Source organism: Catharus ustulatus, chromosome 14 (assembly GCF_009819885.2).
Source record: "Catharus ustulatus isolate bCatUst1 chromosome 14, bCatUst1.pri.v2, whole genome shotgun sequence".
In the NCBI taxonomy this organism is placed as follows: Eukaryota; Metazoa; Chordata; class Aves; order Passeriformes; family Turdidae; genus Catharus; species Catharus ustulatus.
Window position 1 is genome coordinate 10,720,761 of NC_046234.1, and position 23,399 is coordinate 10,744,159.

Here is a 23,399-nt window from a genome sequence, read left to right on the forward strand (position 1 = left end):
AAGAAAGCTGCATAATACCACAGCAAACATGCAGAGTATCATGCCAAGTCATTGCACTGGGCCTATAGACTTACCATGTTTACAATTAATACAATTACACTGTTCCTCATGCAGCAGAAGATGTGCTCAGTTTAAGCAGACAGAAGCAAACCTGGTATAACAGATGTGCCAGAGGCTGAGCCTGTGCTGCCTTTAAAGACTCCCCTGTAATTATCACCCCAGCTGCTCATTCCCTTTGAGGGACACAGGGGAAGGCAGGAAAGATTTTGGACATTAATACATTAAACTTCTCTTAATTTAACATCCACCTAGCTGACATTGCTGGTGATGATTCTGTTCACTGATTGTTCAGAATTAACTTGGCAATGTGTGGGCAGTGCAAAGGAAACAGTTTGAGAGGAAGAAATACCAAGTAAGAGGATAAACAATGTTTTGCTAGTGAGATATGGGTCTGTGAGCAATCAGGCAAAGTTCTGTCAAGAACTAACCTTTCTTGTCTTTTTCTTTCCTTTTAAACCTGAACCAATCTGCCTTTCCAGGAATAGAGACACAAGACACAGGTAAGTTAAATGCAGCAACTGGTATGTGAACCACATTTGAGGAGACAGTCTTACAAAAGTCCTTTTAGAAGTCTGGATATAGAAGAACACTCTGAATTTAATAAATATAAATGGTAATAAATACAAATGTTAATCAAATTCACCTTTGTTTATAGTACAGAAAGTTTGATTTGTTCCTATTGAAGGAGGGAAGTCTTCCATGAAAAACCACTTTGCTGATCACCAAGAAGAGATGGAGAGGTTCAAAACTGAACACTGAGAATGTATTTCATAGCTGTCATAGCCATTTCACATGGTGTTTGACTGATCACAGATACAGCCATCCAAGGAAACAGGAGTTTTAGCTGCAAAAAAATAGTTTAAAAGGCTACAGAAACATGCTGTACTTTAGTGGACCTGTGCTTTCTTTAGAGGTGCTAGGATACCGTGAGCTTTAAAACCTGCCAGTCATGGAGTGCATGGCAGAGCTCAGAATTGAAAATGTTGTGTTAAAACTCAGTCCTTGCTGGTCCAGCTAAAGACAAAGAAGTGGTTTTCCCCCTTTCCAGCTGGGATTTTTGCATTCTAATTTAGGGATTTCTTAAAAGGAATGAACATTGCGCATTTGGCTTCTGCGACAGACGGTGAGGGAGTTGGTTCCAACAATCCAGCTGCAGAAGTGATGTTGCATGCTAGAAAGAGACAGTAAGCCACTTGGTCTCCTTAGAAATAAACTTCTTAGTGTTCCAGTACTTAAATGAGATAAATAAACCAGCCCTGGTACAATATAAGACAGTAACTCCATGGCATATTAGGGAGCAGATTGTGGACTGAACTGTGTTTACAGTATGATAGTATTGGTTGGAATTGCTCTCTTTAGCCACAGGACTGCTATTGAATGTTATAAATTATTTACCAGATTATGTCACATCTCATATATTTTAGAATTAAAACTTTAAAAGGAAGAATAATTCCTAGTTGGTAAGTGCAAGGTTCCATTTTCTAACAGAAGGATGTTTTCCACTTGCTTTAAACTGACCAGTATCTTTGTAAACTAAATTTCTCTATAATTTATTCAAAACCTAAATCAGCTTTTACATTTAGAGGTTTCTCTCATAAAGTAGATTTTTCTTTTTAATACCTGTTCACTAGTACTAATTTCTTGAGTTGAGCTTCAACCTTAATTAATGATGACAATATTCAAGCACCCTGGCCCTATTAATTCCAATAATAATGTCACCATTCTGTCCAAGTGAATTTTGTAGAAAATTGGAGGAAATCACTTGAAGTTAATGTAGTCTTTGAGGTGACAGGGGAGTACTCAACAGTTCCACTGTGTTCTGTTGAGGCTGTAAAGGTCATAGTCATGGTGGAAATGTATAGAATGCTCAAAGAAACATGTAGAAGCAGCAGGTAAAAGATGGCTTCTGACAGTCCAGACAGGAAAAGGCTTCAAAATCCAGTTCTACACAACTTTTAGACTCCAAAAGAGTTGTCATAATGGTTTTCATGAACTATAGCAAAGCTGTTTAACTGGTAAGAATGGAAACTAAACTTTGAGAAAAATACAGAGAAGAATGTAGTACAGATTCGTATTGAAAAAATTAATTTTAAATCCTAGTCTGCTTCACATAGTTTTCAAAAGGCTAATTTAAATCCACTCTGATTTATATCTGATTACAATCTTTTGCAAAAATAGCAAGTTTTTAAATTGTGTTCCATTTTTTACTAGTGCTCTTTAAGCATTTTAGTATTCAAGGCTTTAAGCATAAACATGAAAAGTTTTCTAACAGCTGGTCTATTAAATGTAATGACAAGGATGACAGAAAATGTGTCTACAAGGAGAATGTAGAGTGACCCCTGGTTCTCTGCAGTTTCTGCATACTGAACAACATGTTTATTTAAAATCTAGAATTCTCCTTGCAACCTTTTTCATAGAAATGTTTTTTTTTTAAAGTCATCATTTGGCTGGCCAGTCACTCCTGACCTCAATCCAGAGAGCAAAAATTATTCTTGATATTTTCAACAAACAAATTTTATAGTGATGATACTTTGGCATTAATTGCTTTTAGCTCATCCTCTTACTCATCTTTCATCATACCACTGTCCTCTCACTCCCTGTGGTTCCTATGACTGGGTTTCACATCTGTTTCCCAGCTCTGGGAATTTCACTGAGCATTGTCAAACCCACCACAAATAGAACTGGCCTAGGTGAGAGGAGGAACTCACTTCACAACTTTGTTCTAGCAATCTCAAGTGTTAGTTAATTGTACCAATATTATTAAAACATCTCCTAAGAAAAAGGGGGGAGGAGGAGTATCTTTTACAATTTTTTATAAATCTAAGTGGGCATATAGAACCCAGCCACTTGTCAGAAATCTCCTCCTCCCCTTAGAGGTAGTTGTTAAAATATTGTGTGAGCACCTAAACTCTCAGCCTGTGCCTCTCTCCCACCATTTCAGTAACCAGCTGTGTGACATAAAGGATTTCTGTCCGGAGTTTTAGTTAGGTCCCATGCAGCTCAACAGGCTTAGGACACTTAGCATGGTGTGCCATGAGCTTAAAAAATTTCTTCAAACTGAAAATTAACTTTGCACTGAAAAAGAAACTAAAAGTCTTACTGGATAATAAGATGCAGCCCAGTTTTCAGACTAGAATTTATGATCCCCAGATTTAATTAACATATGTAAATATTTTGTAAAATAACATTTTATAATCTCAATAAGGCAGTGACTGTGCATGAATTATGGTGCATTAATTCATGCCTAGTTGCACTGACAGTACTTGGCCTTCTGCCTTGCTCCTGACAATAGAGTCGGCATGAATTAAGGCACCATATTTCACACCTTCATATTTCCTAAGGTTTAGAAACAGATAAAAATAACCAAGAGTGAGTATTTGTGCCCATCCAGAACAGCCTTTGATTCATTTTGCTGCAACTCATAGATTTGTTTTCAGTGCCAAGAGTACTAGGAGGTATCAGATATAGAAAAATTATCTTACTTTTGATAGTAATAATTATAACTAAGCTGAAGTCACTCCAGTTAGCTTTATCCTGAGTGGTTTGGTTCTGATGGGCAGACCAACTGGCCCAGTACCAGTCTCTGGCCCAGCTCCCTGACTCATAACTCACTGGTCAGGCTCTGTGGCAGGACACTGGTGGTATTCTGAGCTGCTCTCACATCTCTGTCCTCGTCAGATCACTGAGCTGGTGTCCTCAGATAAGGAGAAGAATTGTTAATGCTGCCACAGGGACATTAAAGAAAAACAAGTTGACTTTGATGCTCTTCTCTTCTGTTTTAGTACAAGTCCTGCACATAAATATTATTTGGCTGTTGATCCAGTGTCAGAATCCCTTTACTTATCAGATACCAACACCAGAAAAGTCTACAAAGCAAAATCTCTCACTGAAACAAAGGATCTGGCCAAAAATGCAGACGTGGTGGCAGGAACAGGTGATCAGTGCCTTCCTTTCGACCAGAGTCACTGTGGGGATGGTGGAAAGGCGTCTGAGGCGTCTCTCAACAGCCCAAGAGGTAAGAAAAGACCACATCTGGGGTACTCAGTATTGGTCACTTGTCATTTCCTTTCATTATTTATGAACTCAGATGCAACTGGATGCACAAAAAAGTGTCTGTGGCCACGGTTTAACCAACTATTAAGCCAAATCACTTCATGAGGCTTACTCATGTCTGCAGTACAATCAGTCCTTTATGAGAGACCAGCATGGGCAGCAGGCTCCAGCTTGAACCCTCTGATTACTCTTCCCTGTATGACAACACTCCTCTTTCATTAGCTTTCAAATGCAAGGTAGCAACATTTAATTATATGTGACTCTTAACCAAATTATATGGTTTCAAAGTCCATTTTCTAGATTTTTATGCATCAGGTGAGTGTTGTAATGTTGACAGAGCTTACTCATACACAGTAAGTCAGGGCTGTTCAAATCAGCCAGCAAAATCGAGTTTATTTGGAACTCTAGTTTGTCCTTTCTTATTAACACACTTTGCAAAAGATGAGCATCTCCCCTGCTGCACATGAAATAAGCATTTTACTGCAGCCTCCGTTTTAGAGTACATCCAGTATTGTCACAGGCAAAATGCATGTGAAGCCTTGAATCCCCACCAAAGCTACAATTAATCCCCTTGCAGTGTGCATTAGAAGTGTGATAAAGTCTCTGGATTTGGTGCTCTAAAGCAGCTGATCGCCCTCAGCTCCCACTGAAATCCCTGGAACAAAGGGTGCTCAGCAGCTCCCAGGGCAGAGCCCTGCATGGGCTGTGCTGCACTTCCCCCACGCCTGCTCGCAGCTGGCTCAAAGGAAGGGGTTTGATTATTTTTCGTGAGCTAATAAAGGAAGACTGTACATCAGTAGGAAATTAGAATGTATATCCAGGCGGAAATACCTTGAAGATAAGCAAATAATCCTGGTTTAAGTTTTAGCAAGAGACACATTGTAATTATAGAGTGACTTTAGCATGTCTTTAATGATAGAAGGTGTGAGGTAAGTACAAATAAATTTTAATCTTCAGGCAGCTAATTAATGTAATGAATCACTTCTAAAAATAGTAGAAAACAAAGGGGTTCAGATCCTTTATCAGAAAAGTGTGGTTCTGTGAATGTGATCGATGTTTTATTTCTGATTACAATTTATTATATCGAATTACAATACAATCAATTGTTCCATCTTATTTTCTTAGCGGGGAAATACATTGATGAAAATGCTGTGATACACTATTTACTTTAAAGGTACTCATACTTACTTCCTTAATAGAAGGTTCTAGTCATAAAGAAATGAGGAGTAATAAAAGGACAAGTCAGGACTTCTCTGGCAGACAGCAATTATTAAAAAGAAATTGTCAGCAGACAGTGACTCTTTTATTGGCAAAAATCAGGCAATGACTCCCAAGTGCTTTAGATTTATGCATCTCCTCTAAATAACATTAGTTTGAAATTATTTTTTTATGTTTTTTATTTTAATCTTGAGGAAGTCTGGACTGCCACATGCCCTTTTTGTACAAGGCCTAACAAAATACAGCATCAGCTCGTGGTCACCAGCAGTGTGGTCAGTGTAGCATCGTAACAGCCCAGTAGCTACAGCTATTATTTCTCATTATCTTTATTTGGCAAGACTGCCTTTGCCTAGTGACCAGGAATTAAATGCCAGACAAGGAAATACCATGAAGTGACACTAATCAATTCTGATTTCATCTTTCTACAATTCTCATTTTACAGGTAGCAAACGCATGTAGCTTTGTTCAGTCGGTTCCCAATTCTCTGTGAAGGCCTAGAGATAGGGCTTAGTGAATATTAATCTTGCACTATTGCATGTTGAGCTGACTTTGAAAGATGCTTTTAAACATGCATGGCTGATGTAGTTGAAATTTGAGCTTCAATATATTATTTTTACTGCAACTTTCTTTAATTCTGTAGAGATCTCAGACTAATGAGTCATGTAATAGATGACCAAGTACTTAAGCAGAATGTGAAATGATACAAGGTGGGGACATAAAATAAGATCTGTGACAAGCTGAACACATTTATTACACAAGAAGATATTGAAAATGAAGAAGTAACTACACAAGATATTAATCATTGGCTGAATTCCAATCACTTGAACTTTACCAAGTAACAGATTTTAATTTTGGGGTGGGAAATTCTGTTTGGTGGGTTTGTAGATTTTTTTAATAAAAATTATCTATGGCACATCTAGTCACCAGCACTATCTTTTTAAAAAATCTGATTAGTATTTATGATAAGGTACTTGAGGATCCTGTTCTGATTTTAACTAGGTTAGTCATCGAGTATTGGAGCAGTAAGTAACACTAAAATGAGTGGAAATAGTTGGGACTTGTACTTAGCTCTGCAAAGCCAATGCTTGAATCAACTCCATTAAATACTTACCTACCCTGCCTTTCTGAAATCAGTAGGCTTTAGACCTATAAATAGATTTGACTTTCTAAGCATAATTGACAGAGGCAGTGAGAGTTTGAGACAATCAAGCTACCACATTTTTGCTGAGCTCCAGTGTCTCCCAGGGAGCAGGGTAAGAAAAGTGTCCGATTAACATCTGATTTCCATTACCTTGTGTCTGTGAGCAGCATTCACACAGGACAGCTCTGCTGGAAGTGCAAGCTATGTAACTTCTGTGAAAACAGTAGGTCCCTCCAGTGATGCCACCCTAAACATCAGAAGTGATTTACACCTTTTGGAAGCCCAAGGACTAAATCTAAAGATGTAAACATTTAAGGTCCTGAAGTGTCTGCTTTTTGATTCCTGGGTTCAGACCAGTATGTAGAACTAGATGCATGCACTGTCTGTTCAGACCATGTCAGTGCCTCAAGAAATTTGACTGCACAATGAGTACAGAGTACTTGAATGCAGTGCAGTGACCTCAAGGAAGGCACCAGGGAAATGGAGAAGACTAGAGTAAGTTCTAAATCCCATGCACAAAAATACCTTATCCACAGCTGTAGCAAAGAACTTTTTCACTCAGGGCAATGGCCAGGAGATAGAAATGCAAATTAAAGCATTATTTAAAAATCAGTTCTGCAGTGTAGTTTTATCTGTTTGCTTGCAATTACTTTACTAAGGAAATACTACTTTTTAAAAATCATGGTTTTCAAGATGTGTTCATCCTAGTAGCTTGCATCATGAAATAATCAGTCTTGTTGCTCCTCATCCACAGCAATACATTCTAAAGTAAATAAAGTTGTAACAGCTGTTCAAATGAAACCTTTACACTTGTCAAATGGCAGTAGCTCATTTAGGACTGTTCCTGTTCAGCTAGAAGATTCCTTTTGCTTTCAGTAGGCTGCACAACCGAATTCCTATTATAGCCTTTTGTGACAACAGACATACTTGCCAAAGCTAATGATTAATGCTATTTTTCCAGCAATCTTTGCTATTCTGTAAATTTGTAAGACCTTTTTAACCTTTCCTTAGAGTTCAAAAAGGAAAGTAGATTGGGGTGAGATTTTTCATTAGCAGTATATAAAGTTAGAAATAGACAAGCCAAAGTAATTTGCAGCCTCAAGTCATTGTCATCTGTGCATCATAAAATCAGCAAAAAAAAAAAAAAAACTCCTGCCATTTTTTATTCATTTATATTTTTTATTCATTCCTTATTTTTCTCTTCAGTACCCTTAGCTACCTGTGATTTCCAAAGTATGGGAAACTTGTAAACTTTTTGGATAGCAGATTTTTCTAAATTGCGTCCAACATTCATCTGAATTCATAAATCATTCACTTTTCTATTCACCCATGTCAGCAGGATGACCCCAGTCATCATGTCTCAGGCTGGAAGCTGAACATTTTCATTCACAGTCAGTAGTTAAAAATGCTGTTTGCTCCAAGTCTACTGATCTGCCTCTAAAGAGAGCAATACTCAAGTGCAAGTACTGAAGTCGTGTTTTAACTGACAAAGAACCACTGAATATTTTGCAGCTAGCGCTGAGACAGTAAGGAAGTAAAGATGACAATGATCACAAGGCAACAGACTGCAAATCACTTGAATCTTATTTTGAGTGGTGTATTATGATAACCTATAAATAACTAATTGCATAAAATTACTTTAGTTCCTAGATGGCAGCTTTAATTAAAAGCACCGAAGAAATTTAGAAGTTTAGAAATGGATGGCATGCAATTTGCCCTTTTAGCACCATAAAATGGTAATTAACTAATTTGATTCACTTCTTCCTATTAAAAGTTTTAGCAGAATAGCAACTTCTTTCTAAATACGCTTGTTCTTAGGCAGAAGGTGACATTCTCTTTTATCCACCCTACCCGTAGTTGTAGATATTCTTTTTAAAAATCTTCAGAAGTTTAATTAGAAGCTTTCAATATAGAATGCTCATTTGCAAGTTTTTAGCTGAGCAAAAAGTGTAAAGTAGAATTTCTAGAAGTGAGCACCGTATAGTTCTAGCTGCTTTTATTGTCATGTTTGAAAAGGATTTGTTCCCTGGAAAAGTATCTCTTAGAATTCAGGTGTGGGATATGATATGGGGTAAAAAAGAAAATGTCAATATGGAATTTACTATATTACTTTTAATCTGTATTTTTAGCATTATCAGCTTAACTCCTGAAATGCCAAACTTTCTAGTCTGAATGATCATATGTATCTTGAATTTATAGCTATGATAACTACACAAAAAAGAATCAGCTTGCTTTCTGAGTGCTATTTCCATTTATAGTGGTGTATATGTGCACTAAGGCAGAGCTGTCAAGGGACATAACCCTTCAACCAAAACCACTCTGGAGAGCAAATAATAGGAGAGGTTATAGTGGTTATAGTCATCCTTCTGTGTTTATTGTGGGTCTACCCAGCCCCTATTTTAATTATTTGTTGGAGGAAATAGTTACAAAAAGAAAAACTTTCTGCATAATCTTTCTAATAATAATACTTAGTCACCACATTTGGCAGCATTACCAGCAGTTAATTTTTAATGTTAGTTAACAGATTTCAAATGGTACTGATTAAAAGACCTCTGAATGTTATAAATATTGTTCCAAAATGTCTGCATATAAATCCACTGGAGATGGATCTTCATAAAAACTACTGTTTCACATTCAGGTACAAATTCCAGCCCTATGTAGGACATTTACAGTGACTAAAATATGACCAAAATCAGTCCTTCAGCACAAGTATGTCACTCAGGAAGACTGATACTCAGCTCTGAGTCAAACAATGAGACTAAATCCTGGCACAGAGATTTATTTTGTCCTTACCCAGAAATCAGTTTTTAATGAGAAATGTAAGCAGGCATTTGTGCAATAAGTCATAGGTCCCTTTAGTGGCCAAAGACATCATCATTTGGACATAGAACTTGGTGCTACACTTCCTTAAAAAAGGAAAAAGAGAATCAGAGCAAAAGCCCAACACAAACTACATCTCCTTCTTTGGAAAAAACATATATTACCTTTCTTACTCACTCGTGAGGTGAGCAGTGCTCCCACTTGCACTCAAGTGCAATTCATTAACCTCAGCATGTGCATGTTTCCTCCCCCAGTTCCTTGGTGATTAAAGCACAATTGCTGTGCTGTGTGTGATTTGATTCTGCATTACACTGTACGTCAGAAAAGGATTAAAAATAAGCTCTTGGAGTACAGATTATGTGTAACATCATGTAAAATGTGACAGGAGCATTAATGAATCCAACTCTAATGAATAAATTGGGACAGTTTAGCCACAAATCTGTATTGTTTTCTAATGGATGCTTCATGTAGAGTATTTGTCAACAAGACTTAAATGCATAAGCAATGTTTTCAAGTAAGTAAAGTCATTGTTTTACTGTAGAGTCATAAGCCCTGGAAACAATAGGTCATTGCTGAACATCTATGTACTCACTGGCACTTGAAGAAACTGGCTTATTAGGAAGCACTAAGAATTCAGTGCAATACTGAAGAAGGCATGGGCTTATTTATGCCATTGCACTGGCATATGTCCTTCCCTTGCAGACAGGCTGCTTTTCTGCAGTGGCTGGAAAGCAACATGAATGCTAGAAACATTAAAAGAGCCTTGGTTTTCTTATCTAGTCAGTGTTTGAAATCCATTCAACAACACAGCTGAGTAGCTTTATTTCATTGCAGCATAATTTTTGATTTTTATATAATGGATGGTTTGCAGCCAACACAGCCATCTGTTCTCAGGGAAAATGCGCAAATAGAAGATGCACTTGCCCTAGTGAGAGCTCCTGGCCTTGTGTTATCTGTGGCGTGGATCTGCTCCAGCTGAGGAGCAAAGTTCTCGCGTACCGTGCAGCACCTCCCCTCTGCAGAGGCAGGCTCAGACACAGCCCTTCCCACCCACATCAGGTTTCTCATTTCGGTTTGTGAACCACACTGCAAAGCAAATCAGATCCCGTCTAATATTGCTGCATGACGCAGTATCAGTGAGATAGAGGTACAAAGAACCACCCCTTCCCAAAACTTGCCAAAACAAAACATGTTACCCCCAAGACCACAATGAGCCTCTTTGCTTCTCACACTTGCTCTTTACCTCAGCTCACCTTCAGGCTTTTGGGTTTGGACTTCTTAGGAGCAGATGACAGCCAGGAGCTTGCCAGTCATTCTGGAGTTTCCAAAGGCACAGTTACTTTCTAATTAAAGACTGAAGATCCTCTGAGGGAGCCAGTACCGAGGAGTCACGATTTATGAGCTCTCAGGCTGGCAGGGAGTCAGGCTCTGAGACTGTCTGCTCCTCCTTTAGCCTTTTTATAACCTCCCGGCTTTCCCCAGCTGACCCATCCAGCCCCACCAGATTATTTCAGTTCCCCTGGTGATATCTGTCCTGCAGAACCTTCAGCCATCTCACATAATGAGGAGATGTAACCTAGCCCTGTACTTTGGGCACTAAGCAGTCTATGGGCATTTTTTGTCCTGAGAGGAGGAGGTGGCAGGCTGGTGAATACTCTCCTCTAAGGGCAGTTCACAGACAGATGGATACGTTGCACTGGCTATTTAAAGAATTAGTTTCAACTCCCAGCACTGTTCTGATAACCTGAGAGCTGGATGCAGAAGGGAGTGTTGCACACTAGAGTTAACTGCTGTGGCTTTTGGATGTTTTATGTGATGATACCCTCAGAATGCTGTGATCGTACCCTCAGACCTTTCCAAGCTGCCTGAGCATCGCCTCTGGTGAGGAGGCACCTCAGAAGCAGTCATGGGCAGTTTGTCTTGGGAGCCTGCCCTGCAAGAGAAAGCATATTACACTCAGTCATGTATGCAACTCAAACTCAAACCCCAGGCATTTCCAGCTGCCAGGTAAACTTATGTCTAGGGGCTTGGGAAGACCATTCCCCCCTCTTCCCAGCCCTCTTCCCAGCCCCGTGGGAGATGCATGTTCTGCATCAGGGTTTCCTGGTCCTGCCTCTGTCCCTCAGACTGCTTAATCTCCCTTTTCCCCAACATTATTAAACAAAAGAAATGTAAATATAAGGAGTTGGAGTTGGAAGCTGAAATGCAGTTTGAGGCTACTTCTCTTTTTTAATGGCATGTGGAAGTGCTGTGTGGGATCCTAAACTGGCCCACAGACAAGTGTTTTGTAAACTTACAGTACCTACAGGCTTCAGTTGTGCTAAATGCAGGGGACAAAAATCAAGAACCATATAAGCCACTGTCCAGACCATCTGTTCAAGTCCTCTGCCTTTCATTTCTATGTAGCAGAACATAAATTCATTATTGAAATAGCTTGACTGTGCACAGCAGCTGCTATAATTGCAAAGTTATGCAACTTTAATTGGGAAATTATGAAGTAGTTTAAAGCAAGAAATTGAACAGTTTTGGTAGAAAGGATTTCACAAGTCTAACATGAATAGAAGTGCTCTTCTGGTTATATTTTCTGTATTTGAGGGAAATAAGATCTCATAGTTCAAATTGAATGCAGGAAGAACTGCAGGGGAGCTGTTAGACTGGGGCAGAGCAAGGCTGGGCATGAGTTGTGGGATAAGCTGCTGGTGGGAGAGAGCAAACCTTCCATTCCTCAGCCCCTATCAGAACAGGTCTCTTTGATCTTCTGTGGATGGTTCTTCCTTGTTCAGGAACTCTCATCATTCAGAGAGTACAGCAATTAAAAAATTGTCTCTGCGTAAGAACGAAGAAAGTGAAGTGAAAATTAAGAAAAACCAACTGTAAGATAAGTTTTTAGAAAAGCTAATATTGCCCACTTCATGATAGACGTGAAGTTATTGAAGAACCTTGTTCTATGTGTGTAAAATTACATTAAAAGCAAAGCCTCTGCTGGTTTGTTTTGTTTCATCCTCACATCTTCCCTCTTTCTCTTCGAAGTGAATCTGATAGATGGGTATGAACTTTCCATATACAGTTTGTATGAGCCTCCGATAGTAATGAGTGGGGAAAAAAAGTCATACTTTTTTAAATCAACAGATTTTCATAGTCTAAGAAGAGAGGAAACATTTTAAGCTCATATTTTTAATCAAGATAATGCCAGTACTAACACTCTTTTTACCCTTCCCCTTCATCCAGGTATCACCGTAGATAAGCACGGATTTATTTATTTCGTTGATGGTACAATGATACGGAAAATTGATGAGAACGGTGTGATCACAACAATAATAGGTTCAAATGGCCTCACATCAACCCAGCCATTGAGCTGTGACTCTGGGATGGACATCACTCAGGTAGACACCTCGTTTTTATGTGTTGTCACTTTGATACACACTGTAGAGATTACTTTCTTATACCAAGATTGTATATCGAATATGCTGGATGAGTCAGGTAATTCTGAATGGCACAGTATGGATGAGTTCTTCCACTCACATGATTATTTTAAGGTGTATAAATGTAAAACCACACTTGATTTCTTTTCCCAGGAGATGGCCTGTGAATGTATAGAGGGTCTTATGTAAAGAATACAAACTGCTTTACAAAGTTGATTGCTACTCTGAGATAGATCTTCTGAGAAGGTAATCAGAAGTTTAAAGTGTTTTCCTTTAGCCCAGCATTCAGATTGATTTGCTTGAACTAGTAAATGGAAAAAAACAGATAATCTGTGTGCATCTAAATCTGTTCTAAGTGGTGGAGGAGCATTAAAGTAAGTAATTACACAACAGCAATATTGTGGTGAAACTATTGCATTTCAGTTTGTCAAAATGCTTTTCAGTTCTTATGTCAAATGCAAAGAAATAGGAATAATATAAGAAATAGGAATAAAAAATTTATCTCATCTCTGGTTTATGCTAAGAAAGAAATATGGATAATCATGGAAAAACATAAATTATACTCTTGACTAGTCAGTGAACCACACCTAGAGACAGCACAAGGAAGGACTTGGCCTTTGCCAAAAAATAATTGAATTAATCAGCTTCAAAACAGGGGAGAAGCTGCACTTGAAAAAATCTTGAGGCATTCAAGTGACATACTAAGCTATTATGGACTGTGTCAGCTAATAACCAGGATCAGGTTAATTTTTCATTTCATTTTCTCCCTGCCCTTTCTCCCGTCCTTCACAACTGGAGAATCACAGTTAAAATACGATGCATAACAATTGTAAGAGCTTGTTGCTTGTTTCTAAGCAGCTTTTAAGTAATAGCAAATGGCTGTGGTCTTGCATTCACATACCTGAAGAAGGTGGGGTCAATGTTTTGGTTAGTTCTTATCAAATTTCACAGGGTCAAATAAAGAGATCAAAGACTGCTGTCGCAGCAGCACTCAGGGATTTTATTACTAGAATCAGAACAGGAAAAGCATCTGTGTTCCATTTCACAAATCACAGAATTCTTACGGTTCAAAGGGACCTCTGGAGATCCCCCAAGGGATCCAAGGCAGGGTCACCTGGAGCAGGTGACACAGGAATGCACGCAGGGGGTTTGGATGTCTCCAGAGAGAGAGACTCCACAACCTCTCTGGGCAGCTATTCCAGTGCTCTGCCACACTCAACATAAAGAGCTTCATGTTGAGGTGAAACTTCTTTTGCTTTTGTTTGTTTAGTGTTTCAGTGGACCCTATGTGTTTGCAAATGTGGGGAAGAGAACCTCAGCCTCCTCTTCCCTGTTCTAGGACAGACAGGCCTTTGTATTCTCTCGGGTCCAGTTGATGTGTAATTATTCCATATAAAACGGAACAGGGTCAACTGGCTTAGTTGTGCTAAATCAAAACTTAAATTAGCCTGGTAATTGTTTTAAGATTATACAGCTTCTGGCCACCTTGGCTCTTGCTCTGGCTCCTCGCCTTGAGGCCAGCCAGTCCTGCAGGTGCTGAGCAGCAGCTGACAGCCAGCAGCATTCCCACTCCAGTGCTGCCCACCAGCTGGCAGGAGCAATGCTTCACAGAACCCACAGCTGCCTGGAACACATTTACTTGCTTCTTGGATACATCTAACAACTGCCTGGGGCACCCATAACCAGATTAGATATCTCTGAGGTCAGGGAAGGGTGCCAGGTGCAGCGTCTGCTCCCTGCCTTCTCCTTCTGGATCTGCACTCTCAGGCTGTACAAATAATTGCTTTATTTGTCTAATGTAATATGTGCTGTGTATTTGTGTTCAAATTTTTGCTGATTTTGCTCAGTAAGAAAATATCTCACTAAATCTCAAACAGGGAGTTTTAATAGTTTTCACTTCCTTTTGAAAAATGCGACTACCCGTTAGCAAATAAGTCTCAGCAGGGGGTCTGGCAAATTTAGAAAGAAAATTATTTATTTATTAAATTAAAACTAAATTTAAAAAGTAAAAATTTTGGGCTGAAATCAAATGTGCTTAATTTGTAAACTAGATTTAACTAGCCCTAAAATACTAGTTCTTCATAGTTGCCTACTTGCCAGAAATAAGTTTCATTTACCTCACCCTACAGCGTAGTTCCAATGCCATGGAGGATGGTGCTCTTCAGAGTCATAAGTAAGAAAAAAGATGTCATAGAGCAAATCATTCTTCATTCATTTGGGGTATGGTCTCCCTTTCGTAGAAATAGGAATAAACACTTTTTTTTCCATGAGCACTTCAGGTGTTCCCATGCCACAGGAAAATATGGCTGCACATTTCTCAATTTTTTTCAATTTTATCAGTGTTCTGGGAAACTAAGACATGGTTTTACCCTTAAATTAAGATAGCCTTCAATTAAATTGTGAATGTATGACAGTAAATATTCTAAAAAAGCACAATAAATTATGACATATAAACATGCCCCTAGAAATTGGTCAGTCTCATATTCTAAGGGTATAAATACTGTATAATTTTTTGTATATTTTTCTCTGGTAAGTGAAGTCACAATGTGAACACTGCAACATAAAGCCTTTGGAAGCTTTTCTTGTTTGGAATTTTTATTTTGAGGGAGTTTAAGTAAACCTCTTCATTGAAATTTTTCACAAAATCCAGACCTTTGAGGTATCCTGCAAATCATAGACATGAGATAAATACCAAGAATGCATGTTCTGAAAAGTAACTGTATCGAATTTGCTCAATCATCTTCTTCTAAAATTGTTGCAAATAACCAGAAAAGCGTATGAAATAATCATATCCACTTGAAGTCAAGCATGTCAATCTGGAATTCTATCAATGAAAATAATGGAACAATACTTTCAGTTAGAAACAAGTGTATGTCCTTGCAAGACTGCTGAGTTTATTCCAGAATGGCATAAACATAAATGAAAAATTAATTTGGCCCATCTCCACCTAAATTAGTTTTTGGCTAAGTTACAAATAGCATTTAAATCAAGAGAATGTGGGTTGCTCACAAATTGTGTATTTAGAGAGACTTAGGAAATAGGTTAATAAAATCATTTCTCAAAGCTAAATTTGTTCTGACAGTAACACAACAACTTGCTCAAAATCAGTATTTCTTAATTTACTGAAGTACAAAAGTGTACTCTTGGAGTAAATATGTAGAGTAACTGTCCATTGCAAACACCACCATAAATGACAAGCTTTGGATTTAAGGCATTTAATAAATGAGTTGATTATGGAAGGGCTTCATCATTTGTTCAAATATCAGTTTTCTTGGTATTCTTGGTAATCATTATGTGTTTGTTATTTACCACCTTCTCCTTCTTAAGCATGATATTCTGCATTGATAACCAGGGAAGGAAAGGACAGATGAGGCTGAAAAGATTATATGTTGTAGCAAATAAACAACCAAGCTCTGACTAATTACTTTGATCTAATACTTCACTGGAGGGATTTTAATCTGAATTTAGAAGGAAAGGGATACTCATTTGAAGTGTTTATATGGTGCACCAGCATTCTCTGTACTGTTTCAGCCTGTTCAGAACTTGGATGATTTTTCTTCTCTGCACAGATCATTTCAGTGTTCCTCAATTACTTAATAGAGAGCAAGTCTAAAGAAAATGGCTCTTCAGAACTGTGCATGTGTTTATCTGTGTGTATGTGCTCAGCATTCACTATTGATGCCAGAACCTCAGCAGACACCTACATGGTCATGACCCACAAGTGCTAAGGGAAGGGACTTGAATGGAGAAAGAAAAGAGATGGGATCATCATTCTGTTTCACTGCCTGATGGCTTTACACCAGAGGCCTCTAGAGATTGCTTTTTATCTCTCATGTACACACTCTCTTTGTGTTTTCACATCCCTAGGATATACTGATTTTTTAGCTTGGTTATTGATAGCAGATGAGAACACATGTGTGTCTAACTGTCTGTCTGTCTGTATTTTTCTCCTCACAGTAAATTAACAGTTTGGCCCAATTTCAAACAAATTTTTAGAGAGACACCCACCTTCACAGCAATTAAATTCCTACATGTTCCATAAAAATATTAATCCAGTTGGAGGACAGAAACCTAAAGTGCCCTTTCAAAAGGAAATATTGCAGCATAAGCTTTCTTTTATTAAACTCCAGAGATTCTACTCAGGATGTAATAAATGCCCCATTCACAGAAAACTTCATTTCGCACTTGGATCTTATGAAACTCCCAAGTCAGTCAGCCATGTGACAAGTCCTTAGGAAACCAGACTTCATCAGATCCAGTGTTCTTGGAAGTTATACTGACGTTGTGGGAGTTTCTGTGTGAAAGTGAAAACACTACAGCTCATCTTGAGTGATAAACTTTGCTGTTCTGCTTCCATTGCTATGGTGAAAGCTGAGGAGGGAATTAGCAGATATTTCTACCATCTTGCAATTTCATCCTGTATCTTTCCTCCCATGAGAAATGTGTGGGCTGAATTTCCACTGCTCTAAACCACAAGTCATTTATATCTCTGTGAATGGCTGCAGGTATTATTTGGGAGCTGTTTACACCAATCTCGAGTCATTGCAAATACAGAGACCAAACATTTGCAAGTCAACAGAAAATGAATCCCAAGAGCTTTTTCTTTGCCTGTAACTATGGCCTTGTTCTCGTGCTTATGTCAGTCCCACTAGGCATGAGTCTGTGCCAGAGCAATAGCTCCGACCTGATTGATGGTGTTAATAACTGTCACCACCGTGTTCCAAAATGAAAGGTCTGGTTTGCAGACTTTTTCTTGACATTTGTACTTCATCAGCCTTTGTTCAGCAGTTCTCCACGTGAGGGAACCATCTATATTGTGTTGCCTCACATAAACTTCAGTGACACTGCAAAATGTTTTGCTCACTTATAAAAATGACAGTGTTACTTACGTAGGCAATTTGGTTGCACGGGTCAAATTAAAAGGCAGATTTCTAGAACAGCGTTTAAAGGCGACCCATGCATGGCAGGAATGTTGTGTCCTGGACAGCCTGCTTTGAATGATGGAGAAGAGGGGAGAGGGTAATAAGTGATGTTGTTGATGACCTAGTTGAAATAGTGAAGTGAGAGGCAGACTGCTGGGAAGCAGGAGTGAAGATGAGCAGAACTGCTTGAAAATATATTATACATCTCAAAAATGCAAACACTGACATTGGTCCCGCACTCACAAATGCTGCAGGCACTCCCCAGCAGCATCTGCACAGGCACAATATGCTTCAGTGGCATTGTGGAAGCCTTTTGAGCAGAACAAAAAGCTCCCAGGACATGGTGACCTCGCTTGAAAGCAGCAATGAGGGTCTGCTTATCAGAGCAAGCACAGCCTGAAGAGAACTTTCTCTGGGTGCGTTTGGAGGAAGGGAATTAAAATGTGAAAGACAAAAATATGATCTGATGACCAGGTGAGAGCAAGTGTTGCAAGATGCCAGCACAAAACTGAATTGATTCTAGGTTGGAGTACTTCTAAGCCAGGTCGAGAGTAGAATATTGCAGAGCAAGTGCAAGATTACATGGGGCTGATTAATTAATTAGCATTGTAGATCAGAACACACACTATTCCTTTAGGTGTTTCTAATGTACATACCTGACATTATAAACTGCGTTCTTGTATAAACAGAAAGAAGAAAAGGCATCTCTTAACACTAGATGAACAATATTCTAATTGTGCCATCAGAAAGGGACAACTTTATTTTCACTGTAGCAAAATACTGCAGAACAACTCCTCCTCTTCCTTTCTTTTTAGTCCTCTTTTTAGTCCTATGTCTTTTGAGGCATTGTTCTAGCTGTGAGCAATTAGTGCAGCATAAATATTCCAAATGGCTGAACAAAAGTACTCAAAGCAGAAATAATATTTTATAGACCCTGTTACTTTGTTTGTGGTCTTCCATTACAGAAGACTTTTGGAGCATTTTTCTTCTTAGAAAATAACTTTTTTTGTATTTTCTGAGTCTTGCTGGATGAAGGAGCCCACAAAAGCTGTTATTTTTTTTTTCCAAAATAAAGTCATCTTATTCTCTGGTTCTTTTTACTCTACTGCTTAATTTCATGTTCTTTCTTCTCTGGCTTTGCTGGAGTACCAGAAAAGATAACTAGAGTGGAAGTCATGGCCCCAGCAAAGTCAGCAACTGTTTTGTCACTGACTTCAGTGGACTTCACCAAGCTTAATTGAAAGGGTAGTGAGAGGCGAGTGTGTAGCAAGGAGCAACTGTATCTGACAAGAAAGTATGTGCTTCTGAGAAATAGACCAGAACAAGTCTTCACTGAGGTATTTTCAAACCTTTTCAAAAATGAGGCATCCCTCCAGTTAATTAAATATTACTCTTTGGAGACGGTAAGTCTATACAAAGTCATTCCAGCCATAATAGCATATTCAGGAGCAAGCAGTCACTAGCATCCCTACTTCGAAGCAAAACCAAGCTGAAAGCCTTTTTACAAAAGGATCTTCATGTATAAGAGCAAATAATCTTTTCCCAGGGGTACAGGATCAGCTAAGTACCCTTTCTTCAACAGGAGCTGAGAGAAAAGAGGCTCATAAGATTAGGACCTCAGGTGAAAAGAAGTCTGAGAGCTCATAAATCAAACTTGTAGGTATATAATGTGATTTTTTTTAATATCAAATAGAAAGCAGGCTGGTTTCATCAGAACTAATTTATATTCCAGTCAAATTATTCTATCACTGAATTTGAAATATTAGTCATAGATGCAAGGTAGCATCCAATGAAGTCACACTACAATTTCTCCTTTAAAGGCCAAATATTCTGTTTGTATTGGACACCTACAAAACAGCAGTTTATTTCAATTATCTGCCATAAATAATCCCTTATGACTGAGTAGACTATGTACATTTTAATGAACTCATCCAGCGATTGCATCCTTTCCTTTGATAGCTGAGCCAGTGTTAGACACTTGATGGGGAAGTGAAGGAGACCTCTGCTCATGACTTCCTTCTTATTTCCCACTACACAGAGACAGGTTTTAATTCTTTTTTTCAAAAATTTGTTTCTAACAAACAACTTCAAGAAGGAAAAATCTTCTGTGAGTGGCTGGTGAGAAGGGAGCAGCTCAGCCCTGAGTCCAAGTGCTCTCAGAGATCCATTCTTCCAACTAGAAGAAACCTCCACACTCACCAAATGCCGCCTGCACATGCACAAAGCCCTTGCACATAATCACCCACCAATACCAGCTCATCCAAAATGCCTTACCACCCCCAGACTTTCTCCATCTCACCCACCACCCATGGCATACTGCCCAGCTCCACAAATCCCTGACCCTTTCTTAAGCTATCTGGGGAATGGGTTCCCAGATGAGAAGCCTGCCTTATTTTGTGCTCTCCTATCAGTCTTTCATGTGCAACCAACTTCTCTCAATGCTCCACCTTTTACTCCATATGTGCAAGTAGCCTTTGATTATCTATCTTGTCTAAATATGGTTTCAGTATGATGGAGTCAAGTGGATCAGTTATTTTTGGCAGAGGCCATCTCTACTTGTGCATCTCTAATTGTTGAATTGCGCTGTGGAAAATGTTCAGTATAGCTTTGCCAGGTTGGTGGGAGTCTGCAGTGTCTTGAGATATTAGTTACTACATTTGTCTTTTTTCACCTCTGCAGAGACATAGTGGGCAAAATGTAAGCATGAAGGAGATACTGATACCTAATCTGCTATCTGTGTGTGCATATGCAGCTGTGTCTTTATACGTACAGGTGCATGTGGTTTCTCTATAAACTGCTGAGCTACCATAAGCAATCAGATAGTGAAAGGTGGTCCCTGCCATCCTGGGCTCCAAGCCCCAAGTCAGTCTGCTATGAAGAGATTGTGGGTGTTGAAGAGAACACGCAGAGCCAAGCCAAGCAGGTCATGTCCCTCCTTTTGTTTTAATCCAGTGGTTTATCCACATCCACTAGCAAGGTTTGCCTGTGATTTAGGAAACAACTACAGTAATTTCACGAATACAAGCCGCACCAATTTGACTAAGATTTTGCTCCTAAACCGGAAATGCGGCTAATAATCAGGAGCGGCTAATACAACCTCAGAAGTGCCTGCCAGAGTGCTGAGCCGAGCAGCTGCAAAGTCGGCATTTTGCGATTGTTACAAATCGCTACTCTGTTGCACCGCGGGTGGAGCCTGGCTCCGTGTAGGCGGCACGGGGGGCGGGGAGAGAGGCGGGAGAGCTCTCTTTCCTCCTCTGCCACAGCCCAGGGGAGAGACGGGGGGGGGCCCGGCGCCGCCATTGCTGCAGCTCGGGGAGGAGAGGGGGGACCCGGGCCGGCCCTACCGCGGCCGGGGGAGGGGGGGGGGGACGCGGGCCGCCCCTACCGCGGCCCGGGGAGGAGAGGGGGGACCCGGGCCGCCCCTACCGCGGCCCGGGGAGGAGAGGGGGGACCCGGGCCGCCCCTACCGCGGCCCGGGGAGGAGAGGGGGGACCCGGGCCGCCCCTACCGCGGCCCGGGGAGGAGGGGGAAGCCGGCGCCGCCATTGCTGCGGCCCGGGGAGGGGGGGGGAAGCGCGCGCCGCCATTGCTGTGGCCCGGGGAGCCGACGGGAGCCCCGCGCAGCCATTGCCGCGGCTCGGGGAGCCGACGGGGTGCTTTGTCCCCGCCCGCCGCCGCCGCGGCAGGAGCGGGGAAACTCCGTCCCTGCCCGCCGCCGGCGCCACGGGCGCGGGAAAGCTCCGTCCCTGCCCGCCGCCGCTGCCGTAGGAGCAGGGGAAGCTCCGTCCCTGCCTGCCACCGCAGGGCAGCGCCGACCCGGGGTGACCGAGCCCAGGGGCAGCGGCAGCCGGCCCCGAGCTGCAGCACCGTGCTGGACCACCTGGCCCCGTCAGCGGCCCCTAGCGGGCCGAGCCTGCACAGCCTTAGCTCAGCCAGTAAACCCCGCCCTCCCGCCGTTCTGTTAATAATTGCACGCGGGTCCTCGCTGCGAACGACAGAGCGGCTTATATTCGTGTGCGGCTTATCTATGGACAAAAACCAAAATATTTGCCAACACCCAGAGATGCGGCTTATAGTCAGTGCGGCTTGTATTCGTGAATTTACTGTATTTTGATGGAGGCAATTCCTACTTTAGCCATGTTTTTGAAAATTGTCAGGACAGGAACTGTGTGCATTTTGCTTTCCTCCTCTCACCAAGCAGCCCTTCATGTATTCATGGGCTAAAGGACCTCCCACAGATGTAACAGGTTTTTTCTGTTATGAAGTGAATAACAATGATAACTAAGCTCTGTGTGGAGCTGTCTTAACTGCCTCTGTTCCAAACCTTTCAGATTTCACACTGTATTCTGGTTTGGCCATTTAGAAATGTTGCACAGTTGGGGTTTTTTTAGGGGAGGGCCCAGGGATGCAACAACCAAATGGGCTGTCACAAGTCTGGAGTTTGAGTGCAGGGCAGGTTTGAGAGCAGCAGTCACCAGAGGTGGTGTGTCCTGCAGAGATGTCACACCCTGCAGGAATAGAAATTCTTGCATTGGCTTGGTCAGAGTAAGTACTGTGGCAGGAGCTGCAGCCTGGGCAGTGACAACTAAGAATGCCTGATTTTGCCTCTCCATGATACCATGTTTGCTGCAGCATCTTTTCTACTATTGGCTGTGCCAAGGGAAAAAAATAATGAAAAGACACTGTGTCAGTTGAGGAAAAAAATTGCAGATGTCAAGACAGAAATGGGTTCTACCCATTTGTACTGTGACACAGAGGGCTTAAAGCTATGCATTATGGAGTTCAGGTCACAGAGACCTGCAAACAGAGTGATGGAGAGCACTGTTCCATAAAGTATGTTACTCTGACAGTAACACATTTACAAACAAATTAGTTAAAAATGTATGAAGGACATTCAGCTTTTACAAACTGGGCCTCATCTCCTGCTGATAGCTTCCTTTGGGATGAATATGGCATGCAAAATGATACATTGCCTTGGAGAATAAATTTGCGAAGTTTAGCAATGTAGGTCACATTGCAGGAAATCATAAATGTCTGAACATCACTCAATAGCCATTCAATCAACTGCTTAAAGCAAAATGGGAAACTGAACAGCATGTAGTTGTCTCTGGTGAGAACCAGGGAAAGTCATGATATGATGTAAAATCCTTTAGGTCCTTCATCTATATATATTTTTTTTATTCCTTTTTTCTTGCCACTTCAGAATTTAAATTCTTTGTCCATATCAACAGTGACAATAAAACCAATGTGATTTTTGCTATTCCTACCAAGAGCTGTAAGTCTGTTGGGTGGCTCATGAAAGGTGTCCCAAAAATTTAGGGAATCAGAAGAGTTCAAATGGTTGAAACTTGTATAAGTAGTCTAGTCCTAAGGAACTAATTTAATTTTGAAATTATTTTTGTATGCTTTCAGCCAGTCAGAAGGATTTATGGTATTAGCTTCATTTTTTTTTTTTTTAATTTGGTTTGAAGGAATAAGGAAGAGATTTTAAAAGGACATTTCTAGACCTAGTACTTGCCAGGGATTCCTTTAGCTTTCTGGGTCTAGAAGCTGCTAGAAGCCTGAGATGCAGATATTTAGGACCTCACTAGAGATGTCGAGGGTTCTGAAGGCATCTAGGACTTCTTGAGGTATGGGACCTTTTTAGATCTACAGCTTATGGAGCGGGGGAATCCATGGCTTCTGGAGCATGGCTAGAGAGCCACTGGATCTTTCTCCTGGGATAGTTTGGAGGCCTTTTAGAGCTTTTTCTTAGAGCCTGCCT

General features: G+C 40.5%; 1 protein-coding gene across 6 annotated transcripts in view; it reads left to right on the plus strand.

Moving 5' to 3' along the window:
* TENM1 (teneurin transmembrane protein 1) overlaps nucleotides 1-23,399 on the plus strand; it is an 817,608-nt gene that overhangs the window by 756,136 nt on the left and 38,073 nt on the right. For all 6 annotated transcript variants that reach the window (XR_004419458.2, XM_033072762.2, XM_033072761.2 and 3 more), the window contains 3 exons: nucleotides 540-560; nucleotides 3,843-4,075; nucleotides 12,521-12,675. Coding sequence is in view for 5 of the 6 variants with exons in the window: in XM_033072762.2 (XP_032928653.1) it covers nucleotides 540-560; nucleotides 3,843-4,075; nucleotides 12,521-12,675 (409 nt within the window). In the remaining variant the exon portion in view is untranslated. The remainder of the gene's footprint in view (nucleotides 1-539; nucleotides 561-3,842; nucleotides 4,076-12,520; nucleotides 12,676-23,399) is intronic.